Source organism: Phocoena phocoena, chromosome 18 (assembly GCF_963924675.1).
Source record: "Phocoena phocoena chromosome 18, mPhoPho1.1, whole genome shotgun sequence".
Lineage (NCBI taxonomy): Eukaryota > Metazoa > Chordata > Mammalia > Artiodactyla > Phocoenidae > Phocoena > Phocoena phocoena.
The window spans coordinates 494,798-509,654 of NC_089236.1; the positions used below are offsets into that span (position 1 = coordinate 494,798).

A 14,857-nucleotide genomic window follows, 5' to 3' on the forward strand; every position below is an offset into this window, starting at 1 on the left:
AAACACATATTTGACAGTAGAGAGATCTGATTCCAATAACACTAGCCATACTCAAGTTAATTCTGTTTTTTAAAATCACCACTTGAACTGTATTCCTGGGAGACAAGCACACCTAGCCTGTCAGACAAGTTTTGCTGGAGAGACTCCTGAGCGACAGAAGAACATTCACAACCCTGCAGAGTCAGGCCACCTTGAACACTTCTAGAAACCAACATGCTCAAGAAATGCCCAATTTCTTCTAAATCACACAGCAAATCCTCACCTAACATCCAACCTAACAGTATTGTTTGATTTTAAAGAAAATTTAAAGGGTAAGATCTAGATATTGACACCAAATAAATAGCAGATAAGATTAAAAATAAGACATTATTTTATAAGCAAAAGAGATTTGCCTTCAAACAGGTTTTTTTTTTCCAAGATTCAAAAGATTTATTTGGAAAAATCAGCACAGGACAAAGATATCCTTAATATTCCTCCTCAGAATATTTGAATATTCAGAATCTATATGAAATGTAGACAGCAACTCTGAGTTCACAGGACATCAACGGTGCATACAGATGTAATCCCCATACCCGCCCTCCCCAATGTGCTACTCTGTCTGCCCCTTAGTGACATCAGTTTTCACTAAGCTTCTACCTTCAGGGCAACTTGCACAAACTAAAAAACAGAAAATCATTTGCATTTTTAAATGGCTGGGATTAGTTAAAGCAACCAAAGTATTACTATTACAGCAAAGTTTAGTAAAACTATAAGAGAATACCACTAATAACATTTTAAAATTATCCAAGATGATTTCTTTATTGAGATTAACTACATAGAATTCACAGTACTATGGCATACTTATATTTAGCTAAAGTCACAAACACATTTGAACATTCACAATGATGAGTATCATCATTACCATTCTAATCTACAAAGCTTATGAATAAAGAAAAATACAAAAACCTCACGTTTTACAAAAAAAAAAAATTTTAACGTCTACATACAATAACAATAAAACCACTTCTAGGTAACAGGTAAAAGTGTATTGTTTTCCTCTAGGTAGTCAGGAATGAAAGAATGTTTAATACCTACGACGCTTATTAGGGCCTTCAAAGTTGCCCCCTTGGCTTCCTCTACCAAAACCACCAGGACCACCACTACCAGGACCTACACCACTCATGGGTGCTTGGGGGGTCTCAGAGCCTGTTCTACTACCCATAGGTGAGCCCATCTGAGACGGTGGTCCTTGTGGAAATCTATCATTGTGCTATATAATACCACATAATACATGTGAAGTCCATTTGGAACACACCAAATGTAAGTGACAAGAAAAATTGGCAAAATCCCAAGTGGTGGTGTCATGAAGTTCAGCAGAAAGTCCAGCAGAATCAGGATCACACATAGAAGGAAGAAAGGAGCAATTTAATTAGTTACTATGTTTAAAAAATAAAAGAAGCATCTGAATGAAGAGTTACATTTTGCTAATGCTATGCCCCAATTTCATGAAAAAAGAACTGATTTTATGAAGTGAATGCCATCTTAAACCTAATTAGTTATTATTATACTGTTCTGATCTTTCTTTTTTTAATTATTTTTTTTTTTTGGCAGCACCGCACAGCTTGCGGGATCTTAGTTCCCCAACCAGGGATTGAACCCAAGTCCTCAGCAGTGAAAGGGCCGAGTTCTAACCACTGGACAGCCAGGGAATTCCCTCTCTCTTTTTCATTAAAGTTTATACTGCATGTAACAGCGCCGTGTAATAAAAACACTGTTTTTTTAAAATCAGAGAGACAAAACTAGGGAGCAGCATCACATTGTTTGAAAAAGTAAACATAAAAATTTCAATAGCAGTGCTTTTAACATAGAAAGCATGAGTATAAACACACAGTTATAATTTCAGTATGAAAACTTACGAGGTGTTTTTCTGGAAAGACTATCACTGGGAAAATAGATTTAGTTTTTAAAAGCTGACAATTAGCGTGTACTACTAATAGCAGAATTAAAACACTTGAATTATGTATTTTGTAAAACTTCACAGTAATAACCACATATATTAATCTCAAAGGTTGAACAGAACTCCCTCATGCAGCAGTAAAATATCACTGTGAAAAAGACTAACGGGGATATTTAAATAAACTTTACCATTTCTGCGGGAGGTATGGAAAAGCAGGACAGTTACTTTTACTTTTAACTCTCTGCTGATGATTATATGCTACACAAAATTTAACCAAAGTATTTACAAATTTTTACTAGCTCTCAGACATTTTACTACAAAATAAGCCTCCAATGGAGGAAACAGGAACACTAATTAGTATGCAACATCTGACCTGATCACAGTCGATATTACGGCACTGCCTCATTATCTCCCTATGTTAACACTCATTTAAAAAACCTGTTAGCATGTCCAATTTGTCCAAATTCTTAAAGGACTGTATTTAAAGTAAATAAATTTTAAAATAATAGAACACCGCCTCCATCAGTTCTAAGACGCACATTCACTGCTCACGTCTCTGAGATCAGGAGGGTTTAGAGCTGATGGCAGGTCTGCGTTTACAGCAGCACCTTTTCTTTCTCAGCAGCAAAGGCGCCTTCAGTTCCAAAATTGAACTGCCTTTTCCAAATATACGATCAACTAATTTCCCTTTTCTAAATGTCACTTAGGACAACCATTAAAAAGAACCAAATGAGAAAATGTCTTAGGAATATAACATCTCAAATAGTGACAGACTTTAAGGGAAATGAAAAACAGTAGCAGTCTTGCCACTGATTCTCAAATATGAATTACAACTGAAAAACGTTTTTATAATATTTAACCCACACAAAGATATCTTCACACTCTCAAACCAAGAAATGAAATTGTCTACTTTAAATTTAGTATCAAATTTAATTAAAATTAGTAAGTCTATAGTAAGAATACAATGTAAGTTTAAAATATATTTTAAAACTTTAATGTAAATTTTTTAGTTAAATTCTCTGAAATTACTCATAAATGATTTTTTTACGAAAAATGACAGAAAACTGTGTTTTCACACATATTGAGGTTTTGTACCCCACCAAAGGTAAGGAGTTCACACAGGAATAAGAACACGATCATAAAATACTTGACCATTACACTGAATGCTGGTAAAAGGTGTGTACAAATTAAATTAAAATCACTGTAAAATCACTAGAGTTAACATATATACCTGCTATATACTTAAGTACAAAAGCATGCCATGGATCATAATCCTAACTCTTGGGAAACTAAAAAATTGCCTCTCATAATCACCATCTAACTTCACAAAATTACCTTTTCTTCACTGGATACTGATCTTTACTGACAAAACAAATGATGCCAAATTATGTTAAGTGTGAAGTTACCTTTGGGGCAGAAGTATATATTATTGAATATAATCACAATAATGTTTATGATACATTACCACTGCTCCATTATCTGGCATCATTGGAGTTCCCATATTTGCAGCTCCTTCTGGCCCCATGGCAGGACCAGGACCCATTGGTGGGCCAGGTATAGTTCCTCTGTTGTTCATATTCATACCCATCATTGGAGGAGGACCTTGGTTACCAGCAGGTGCTGGGCTAAACGCATCTACGTAAAACAATCTATACTTAGAGCTGTCCTATCTTAGTTGATAAACATTTAAAATTTAACAATACTTAGGCAATCTATATAACAAGACTATTATCAAAATTATTTTACTTCCTTGAGAACGGGAAACTCAATTATCTACTCTGATAGAGCATTATATTTGCTAAACAAATGTACATAAAACAAATGAGAAAACTGTCAATTATTTTTAGCACATTTGAGACTATAAAAGCTTGAAAGTTTTCTTTAAAAAATCAGTATTATTTGCTGTAGTCTGCTTTTTAACCAAATACTCCCTTACGAGTGGTGACAACTTTCTACCAGTTTAAATTAATGGCAAAGGATTAGCACTTAGGAAACCACTTAATTTTCTTACAGTCATGACTAAAAATACTAGCATGTAAAATTATATTAAATTATGAAGGGAGAAGCCATGTCCTCATACATACACACACACACACACACACACACACACACACACACAAAGTTCACTGTAAATAAATTCTTGGCTTTTATATAATTACTGAACATCTCCCAAAATTATAGGAGGTACTCTTTTTTAACTTTATATAGAACTATGCAATAGAAACAAACAAAAAAATTGAAATGATTCATCATGACAAAACTTATTTCTAAAAGCAACTGCAACCAAATACAGATAAAATACTAATACAGCTGTTTGAATTTTTTCAACATGCTGAAATTCTGGAAATGAGAACAATTGGATACTTCAAATTTTTTCATCAAAAGACATCCATCCACCTGCTTCATGTTAACTGCAATAATGTTTAAGCTGTAATACATTTATAAGGGCCTCAAATACAACATTTTTGGGTATCCTCTTTGAACTTAAAAATTTTTTAAACTACTCATACTTGTTTATCATTAAAAATTCATGACAAAGACTGATTCTGAGTTTTCTTCTAGTATTTCATTATCCAGTTAATTTCATGACATTCAGAACTCAATTTCACAACAACACATTATAAATAGGAGTGGCAGTTTTCATTCAAACTCACAACTCTACACAGCACCCAATGCAGCTCAACCGGCACAGGACTGGGTCCAGGGAGCTGAGAGGAAGAAATCTGACTCCCTGCCGGCCCCTAGCAACAGACCCCTGCTCCTTCTGAGCCCAATCCCCAGGACCCCAGCCACTTCCTAGGGAAGGAAGTAGTTCCTTAATGCCCCAAAGTTCTTGTTAGTTAATCTACACTTCAACTACACAAGAATACTTCTACTCCCTTAAGATAGCTATAAAGAAAAATTTTTACTAGACTTCCACAACATCTCCCATAAGTGAAATGAGGAAGGGTAGAGACAGTATCCAGGAGGAATATTACCTCAACTTTCCCCGAAAAGAACAGATCAAGGATTAGTGGTTTTTCTTCTTTTAATAGAACATAATTATCACACCTAACTTATGAGATACGAATATAACTATACAAGTATGGGTATAATAAAATAAATGAAAAATATTTAAAACTATCATTAGTTGAGGTAGACTTAGTAACTATGTCTTCTACCAGATGGCTGTAGTTAGACTAAATTTAAAAATCTAAGGAATGTTAGAATTATCTGGTCCCCTGAAAAGCAGTTATATAAACTATGTTCCACTTTGTACACACTGGTAACAGACCAGAAAATCTGTCATGTTTAATCCATGCAACTTAACAGGATATGACAATTTACCAACTTAACAGTGACATTCAACTGCATGATAAGGACTTGTAGCTCCATGGATCCATAACTATCATGAGGATAAAATCTCACTTCGAATAAAATGTAAAGAGGAGAAAATTAAATGGCGTGGATGTTAGGGGAGCTAATTAAGTGCTCAAATGTAAACATGGTTCTCTGGTGAATAAAATGCCATTAAAATTTTTAATTCTCTTAAATTCCTCACTAAATAAGGAATCTAAAAGTACATTCTCTCATTTCTTCTAATAAAGTTGCTAATCAAGTAAGAAAGTCAGAATGTTTTCATGGTCTCTGAAACATCACAAATGTTTCAAGTTTGGTTCTGATGTTAATGACACACTTAAAATCCTTAAATCCAACTGGATTATATTATACACCAGCCCACAACTTACTGTGAAAAAGACATAAATACTGAACTACCTTTACATTACTAGACCCTCAACTGTGCTTTCTAATTTAGAACTTCTCATGTACTCTTGATGCACTAACTTTTTTCATGTATCCATTGTACTAACTTCACAATTAAGCTCTTTTGGTTAAGGGTTATGTCTCATGCTTCCTTTGCATATCAGAGATGCTCAATGACTACTTTTTGGTAGATAAGAAAAGTGACGAAGTAAACAGCAATTGTGTTAAATGATTTAGATTATCTAACTGGCAATGGCAACGGAACTGGCATGGGGGAGGGGTGCTTGGTCATGGAAAATGCTCGATCCACATATTAGAGGCTTTAAGATGTCTTACTCCACATACTACATGTACATTCCAAGTACAATCTGGATTTCCTCAGTGGGAGTGCATGTGATGCACACTGGAATGTTAAGGTAATGTAATCTTTACAACAATATGTACATTTGACTTTATATAAAGATTCTAACCTCAGCTTCTGTGGGACAATGTGAAATTAATATATAAAATTTTATTATTTACCTAATTTTCAAACGTATGACAGTTCAAACTTAATAAGACATATGAAAACATCCCATACTTATTTTTCCCTTAGCCTATTTACTTGATATTGCTGCCCTGACAACCTGGTTATACAAGCAATCAATATTAAAGATGCTAATATAGGCACTTTCTTAAAAACTTCACATCAACTCTAAACATACACATTAGTCTAAATATGCAAGACACATCTCATTTACTTGACAAGTCATAGATGTCTCCAAACAGTGCAGTTCTGTGCACAATACTGTGGGTTACGGCAAAATAGTTAAACATTCAGTAAAAGGAATAAAAATAGCCTCAAAGTTACACAAAAAATTATCTTAAAATAGAAATAAAATACTCTCAAAAAGTTTATAGACACTACAACTCAGAAACTATCAAAATTCCAAGATAAAAAAGCCAGTTTCAAGGCAAGAAATCGGATTTTTAAAAATGCAACAACATAGCTTTATTACACCAGTGATGACTCAACAAGTTTCAGGTCATTTACCAAAACCTGTTTACAGGTTTCTTTTTGTTATATCTATTAAAACATAATACCTCTTTTAGCCTAAGAATAAACAAAATAAAAATGTTCTTCCTAGGCATGTATTTTTAATATACTGGTATTTTTTTCCTCATTAAATAAATGTAAGAAATTTCACCACCTACAAACGCTGGTTGCAAGTTTTTGTTTGTTACTGATATGTAGATAACACAAATAGCATGTACACTTCCCTGAAAAATGACAAGTAAGTGACAGAAGGGTTTGCTTCAAATCCCTACCTCCCATGTTTATTGCTCCACGGGGACCCATATCACCCATTCTCATTTCCTGTTCTCTCTGTAAGTAAACATAGTTGTCACAGTCAACCTATCGATCTTAGGACTTTACATTTCCCATCTAAAATCAAAAAGAAAAGAATAAATTGCGACATCATGTTCCATTAAAATATTTTTAAATTTCCAACATCATTTACTTAATAAGAACACTGAAAAGACACTTCAGTCTCCCAGGCTTAATTAATATCCTGCATGTGCTTAGAGCACCCAATTTATATTGCTATATTATCAATGAGTCATACAAAAAACCTACTACAGGATATTTGTAATGTTATTCTCCCTAGAGATCATACACACATGCCTAGATTCTAAGAGAAGAAAAATCTAACAATAATGACCACCAGGACCAACTATTTTTCCCTCCCAGGTCTCTAAAGTCTTAAAACAGAAATGACTGTTACCACTTTCGTATTCAAATGTATTCAAACACACAACACAAGCAGCTGTGGGGTACTAAACCAAAAATAAGGTTATAGACAATTTTCATTTTTTAAATATTATAATTCACCTTTGCATTTTTATTCAAGTGCTCAAGCATTATTTCACCCAGGACCTACAGATAGATATACCATGAAAGCCTCCACTACACACAAACAATTACTGAAAGCTCAACATAATTTTGCTTCCTTTATTTGAACAAGAATTTTTCTTGGAAACCGAAATAGAAGTGTTATTACACAGTTGGAAAGTTCTGAAACAAAATGCTCTTGAGGTTACCTGTGACATAAAAAGCCATACAAATGTACAAAATGTTTTAAGTTTCAGTATAGAAACTACTTCCTAGAAACCCATTTACCAACAATAGTTATATAGAATTAACTTCAATGAAATCTCTAGGTGAAATTACCCAACATATCATAATTGAAATTTACACTACTATTTAATGATCTTGTGCAATACCAGACAAGTGTGTTAAATGTAGCAATCATAAAAAACACTGAGGCAAAAGTAGCAATGTCTAAATCTAAAGAAAGCATCATTTTTCTACTTTTAAAAGCAGTCTTACTAATAAAATGGGCTGGTTTTAAAATATAGTGAAAAACACCTATAAAGCTAGAAATAAAGGAAATAAAAGCCTATGATAGATAAATGCCACTAAGCAGCAAATCAACTGCCCATCTAACCTAACAGAGATGCCTCAAAAGTTAACCTTTAATGAAGCTATGATATGAGAAAAATACCACTCACATAATAGCTTCATGAAGAAACATTTCTCATTGCCTAGAAAACGTAAATACCAAAGCTTTCCCAAAGCTAACTTTTAACTTTCCAAAAAATAAATTTCTTTCATCATAAAACATTTGACTATTAATGGATACTATTACTGACCAGCAAAAAAGCTATTTTATAAAACTGGCTACTGATGAACTCATATAATTTTGCAATTATAGGGAAAATGCTATTCTCTAATCACACTTAGCACTATTATCAGTAAATTAAACCAAGTTGTCACTTCCTCATCAGCAAAGCCTACTGACAAAGTGTGGACTGTTTGCGCATATCCAAAATCTTCCAGGTACTATTTATATGAGATACTCTTCAAGAAGAGCTGCTTGCACTCCAGCACCAGAGAGTAAAATACATGGATTTTATGGCCCCAACATTTTTAGGGGACAAAGGTGTAACATATTTTTTGACTTGTCTTAACTATGAAAGACTAGAAAGGCAATATCTAATCACTAACAGAGGGTAATTATTAGTCTCACTCTTTGAGACTTCAATTTTCAAATCCCCCTTAAATACCCCAAACCCTAGCTTCCTAGTCATATTTTAAGGTTATTCTTTCTATAAACCCGCTACTACATACTTCTAGTAAAATGCAAGAGGCAGAAGTAATATTTAAGGGTAGTGTTATCAACAGAAATTAAGACAGTACTTCTCATTATAACTTGATATATCAATAAGGAGAATCACTTGAATAACCGCACTTTAACTATGTACCCACCCCAATAGAAATACATAAACAAGGCCCTCACTTCTCCTAAGAATTCTTCTAATATATTTTAAATTAGAACTGATACATGTGTGATATTTTTATAATACAAATTTTAATGATGCTTTATTACTTTACCAAAAATTATTGTGCTTTAACAGGCAACAACTTATATGTAAAAATCTCAAAAGACTGCAGTGCAATATAAAATGATAAAAGCTATGATAAACACTCCATTTTAATTAATTCAATAAATCCTCATAGCAACCCTATGAAGGTCTACTGTTATCCTATTTTAGAGATCATAAAACTGAGTCATAGACCTGCTCAATAACTTACTCAGGGTCATACATGTAGCAAGTGGTTGAGCTGACCTATAAACTTCTGCCAAAATAGAGTTCACAGAATTTTCTTCTTCACAGGGCACCTTCATTCTTCAAGAATTCCAAGACCAACAAAAGGCAAGATTTTTAATGTATTCTTACCATGTTTATAAGAGACTGTGCCTTTTGATTAAAAGAATTCTGCACTGTAAAGCAATTATACTCCAATAAAGATGTTAAAAAACAAAAACAACCAAAAAAACCCATGTCTACTAGTTAGACACATTTTGCTTCTCTTCTTCAAGTTCATTTCCCAGGACGCTGAAACCTCTCTCATATTTCAATGCCTTTAAATTGAATAATAAAATGTTAATTTGTATTTTATGGAAAAAAAAAGAAAAAGAATTCTGCGTATGTATTCTTGAAAGCTGGTCAGTGAAATATGCCTAAATTTACCAAAAAAGAAAGTAAAGTACAACTGATTCCAAAGCAGCATTCCATCAACAAAAAGGTTGTTCTCAAGGTGTGGTTCCTGGATTGAAGAGAGTCCCCAAGACACATCCAAGACGTGCACAAACTCAAAACTACTTTATTAGAACACAGTTCTAACACTGGTCTAATCGGGCTTTTCACTGAGATACTCGCAGGGATGGTGCAAGAGCAATGATGGGCAAGAATCCTGGTGTTTCAGCACAAACCAAGGCACTGGCATTCAATGTTTACCAGTAATCGTTGTACTCTAGACATTACAATACAACTACATTTAAATGATTTCAATTATGGCTGTCCCAGCCAGAGCATCCAGAAAAGACTGAAGATTAGATTGCAAGAAAATAAAACAGGACTTCCCTGCTGGCGCAGTGGTTAACAATCCCCCTGCCCAAGCAAGGGACACGGGTTCGAGCCCTGGTCCGGGAAGATCCCACATGCCGCGGAACAACTAAGCCAGTGCACCACAACTACTGAGCCTGCGCTCAAGAGCCCACGAGCCGCAACTACTGAGTCCACGTGCTGCAACTACTGAAGCCCATGCGCCTAGAGCCCACAACAAGAGAAGCCACCGCAATGAGAAGCCTGTGCACCCCAACAAAGAGTAGCCCCTGCTCGCCGCAACTAGAGAAAGCCTGTGTGCAGCAACGAAGACCCAACACAGCCAAAAAATAAATTTTTTAAACAAATAAATAAATAATTTTTAAAAAGAAAACAGAAGCCATGTATCAAAGAGCTGGATTTTATTTTTATTTTTTTTCTTTCTGGCTAAGCCACAGCAAGCAGGATCTTAGTTTTCTGACCAGGGATCGAACCCAGATGCCCCTGCAGTACAAGTGCATGGTCTTAACCACTAGACCACCAGGGAAGTCCTCAAAGAACTGCAGTACAGGTAGTTCATCAGTTTCTAAGACATGGGTCTGAAACAGCTACCAGTTTGGTTCTGAAAAGATCTCTGACTCGTGTTCAGTTACTTCATCGAGTAGGTCAGGACCCTGTCATGAGACAGGTGGAAAGAATAACCCTGTCACAATATTTTCTCTGGCAGCAAATGAGATGTGGCCGATCAGGGGAAAATGAAGCACACCAAATGGGTGAGGTCAGTCAAAAACACGGCACAGACTTTCAGTATTCTGACCAGGCCTCAGAGATGTGGCATATCAGTATGTGAAAAAGGGGTCTCGAATTTATGTGGACAGGAAGGTAGACTATGGTGAGTATATGGATAAAAATAATGTGAGATGACAAGAAACAACAATTACAGCTGATAACATATTTCCGAGTGACCAGACAAAAGAGAAGGCATAGAATGGACAATTCTTCTTTGGCCATTGTTTGGTACAGTCTCATTTCCAAATCATGATTGTCTTTATAGTTTATAAGGACAAGAATCAAAACACTCTTTTATATTAAAAAAATAATAATTTCAACTATGAATACCTGGATGAAGCAGTAAAAATGATTAATTTTATTAAATCTCTAACTTTAGGTACATGTCTTTTTATTATTCTATGCAACAAAACAGATATATACATTTAGCATTTCTGCTGCATTCTGAAATATGGTGGTTATTTCAAAAAACACCATTCTTATGATTGGGCTGAAAGCTGAATAAGACACATTTTCTTGGAGCGAGATTTTTACTTGAGACAGCATTTGACAGACAAGCCGAATAGTGACCTGTGTACCTGGCAGTGATTTCTGACGAGTGGCTGATACTAAGAAATGTGATTTGTTTCTAACTTTGTATAACAAAATACATTAACATTTTTATGACTTGTGTAACTCAACTGGTCAATATTTTTCAGCTCGGTACATGACATTACAAACTCATGCATAGGTAGAAGATCCACTCAAAGGTAGACCAATGGATTCTAATGCAAAAGAGTACTTTTAAGAAAATACTGCTTGTCAAGTTTCACTGCAGCATCAAACAACAATATTCACAATTAGCTGAAAAGGTTAAAATATATATACCTCTCTCCACTTACTTATCCATGTGAAACCAGATTCTCTTCGTATTTTTTAACCAAAAGAGCATTTTGCAATAGGTGGAATAATGCAAAAGCAAATATGGGAAGCCAGTCATTTTCTTATAAAGCCAAACACTGAAAAACAGTAAAATAACACTCTTCCCACTACACAAAGTTGAGCATTAAAGAAATTTCAAAAAAAATGTAAAAATAAGGCCACTCTTCCCACTATAACATATTTTCTTTTAAATTTCTCTTTTAATTTCTTACATGGTAAACATTGATATAATCTAAACATAAAGCTCTTTGGGGTCTTCAATAATTTTTAAGAGCTTTAAAAAAGGATTTGAAACCAAAGTTTGATAACCACTGTTTTTAAATTCCAGTCAATATTTACTTGTGAAAATGTAAAGTGGCAGAAATTTTGCACTAATGTAAATTAACTAAACCAGTATACCCCAATGTGCAGAACCTGACATTATTTTATGTATAATGTTGATTTTTTTCCTTTAATACTTAATACTCAGGATATCGATCTGTGATTTTTGAAGATATTTTAGGGTTTTCTAGGTAATCTAATTTAAACAAATATTGACTCTATGTAATTATCAACTGGAACAACATGCTGCAGTCAATGACGAAATGTGCTCACCTCACACACTGATCAGTCTAAGTCCTAACAGCCACCATCATTCTTCTTTAATTCATAAAGTCCTCTCTCATGTATGTCTCTAAAGAAACTTCTAAGGATTTTCTAAGGATCACGATGTGCCACTTAGGTTCCATGTCTTAATAAAGAAAATGCTAAAAATCCTGATATAAAAATGCTGGAATAAAACTTTTAAATCTAAAAGAAATATAATTCTAGAGAAACATATAAGTTTTGGCAAGTAACAATAGTCAACCTTTTTATCATTAAATATTCCTAGAAATTTTCCTAAAAATAAATTACTCTTAGCACTTGGAAATATAGCTTTTCCTTCACTAGAGAAGTTTACATACAAGAATAATAAGACTGTTAGATAGCTAGTCAAACATTCATTGGAGAAAACAAACTGTCAGCATCTGGAAATACTAGGTAACAAACATATTTACAAGAACGGAACAAAAATCAATTATGTGAAATATTTTTTAAAAATAGGTATAAACAGGGCTTCCCTGGTGGCGCAGTGGTTGAGAGCCCGCCTGCCGATGGAGGGGACACGGGTTCGTGCCCCAGGTCCGGGAAGATCCCACATGCTGCAGAGCGGCTGGGCCCGTGAGACACGGCCGCTAAGTCTGTGCGTCCGGAGCCTGTGCTCCCCAACGGGAGAGGCCGCAACAGTGAGAGGCCCACGTACGGCCAAAAAAAAAAAAAAGGTATAAAGATAAATAAAATCACAAAAAAGTAGGCCACTTTGCCAAGAAATTATCCACTCATTTAAAAAGTGTTAAGTTATGGAAAGGTGTGCATCAAGAAATTAATCTTCTAATAAACTAAAAAGGGAAGCAAGAAAAGTTCCTATTAATAGAACTCAAATAATAGCATGCAAACTTTCCAACATAACCAACAGAGAAAGTGTGGAAGACTTAACATTTTTAATTCAAGTAATAAAAAACACTTTCCAAGACATTATATCACTCACTGTTATATTGGGGGGGGATATTTTAAGTAACATAAGACAATCTTTAAAATATACAATTTATAGTGGGTTTTTCCCTTCAATTTGCATTCTAAAATGTCTGCCCCCGTGAGTATTGAGGAAACGTTCCTCAGGTTTATGATTGCTTAAGTGAAACTTTACATCACATTTCATTAGGGAACTGCTAATTAAGACAAAACAGTTACCACAACACATCTATTAAAATGTCCAAAATCCTAAATGGTGACAACAGGAAATGCTGGTGAGGATGTGAAGAAACAGGAATTCTCATACACTGCTGGTGGGAATGCAGAATGGTATGCCCGCTTTGGAAGACAATTTAACAGTTTCTTATATAACTAAACATACTCTTACCCTATGATCCAGCAATCATGCCCCTCGTTATTTACCCAAAGGCACTGAAAACTTATGTCCACACAAAAACCTACACAAGGATATTTGTAACAACTCTATTCATAACTGACAACCAAGATGTCCTTCATTTGGTGAATGGATAAACAAACTGTGGTACATCCAGATAATGGATTATTCAATGTTAAAAAGAAATGAGTTATCAAGCCATGAAAAAACATAGAGGAGGGACCTTACTTAAATGCATATTACTAAAAAGCCAATATGAAAAGACTTCATATCGTATGATTCCAACTATACGACATTGTGAAAAAGACAAAAATATGGAAACAGGAAAAGAATCCGTGGTTGCCAGGAATTATGGGGAGGGAGGAATAATAGGTGGAGCACAGAGAATTTTTAGGGCAGTGAAACTACTCTGTGTGAGACTGAATGGTGGGTACGTGTCATTTTCCATTTGTCAAAACCCAGAGAATGTACAACACCGAATGTAAACTATGAACTTTTGGTGATGTGGATGTGTAAGACACAAGTGTGCCCTGTATGCTGTGGGAATCTGATGTTGGTAGGAGTCTGACATGAGGGCATCTGTACGTATGTGGGGTGAATGGGGTGCGTGGGAACTGTCCCTTCTGCTCAATTTTGCTGTGAACCTAAAACTACTCTTAAAAATTTACTTTTTAAAAACTTTAAAAATGTTTCTTTTTGAATAAATTATATCTTAATTTATATCACAAGTTTTAGTCATGAAATAATAAAACATTTCTTACTTGTTAAATACTGAATCAGAAATAGAAGGAACCACAAATACAAGTAGGGGGCTTTATCCTTAGTTTACTGTACTGATTAAGCTAAATACATGCACCTCTTAAACTACATTCACTCAACAGTGTATTTTTATTTTTATTTTTTTATTTTTTGCGGTACACGGGCCTCTCACTGTTGTGGACTCTCCCGTTGCGGAGCGCAGGCTCCGGACGCGCAGGCTCAGCGGCCATGGCTCACGGGCCCAGCTGCTCCGCGGCATGTGGGATCTTCCCGGACCGGGGCACGAACCCACGTCCCCTGCATCGGCAGGCGGACTCTCAACCACTGCGCCA

At 35.0% G+C, this 14,857-nt stretch overlaps 1 protein-coding gene and 1 pseudogene across 1 annotated transcript in view; one reads left to right on the forward strand and one right to left on the reverse strand.

The window, feature by feature from the left end:
* Positions 1-779: 779 nt before the first annotated feature.
* Positions 780-14,857, reverse strand: part of PSPC1 (paraspeckle component 1) — a 58,456-nt gene continuing 44,378 nt past the window's right edge. Inside the window, exons 7-9 of the mRNA XM_065896015.1 lie at positions 6,989-7,046; positions 3,402-3,571; positions 780-1,249 (exon numbers count right to left, since the gene is read on the reverse strand). Coding sequence (XP_065752087.1) covers positions 1,064-1,249; positions 3,402-3,571; positions 6,989-7,046 — 414 coding nt within the window. The 3' untranslated portion in view covers positions 780-1,063. The remainder of the gene's footprint in view (positions 1,250-3,401; positions 3,572-6,988; positions 7,047-14,857) is intronic.
* On the forward strand, positions 9,968-11,098 carry LOC136137846 (single-stranded DNA-binding protein, mitochondrial pseudogene; annotated as a pseudogene).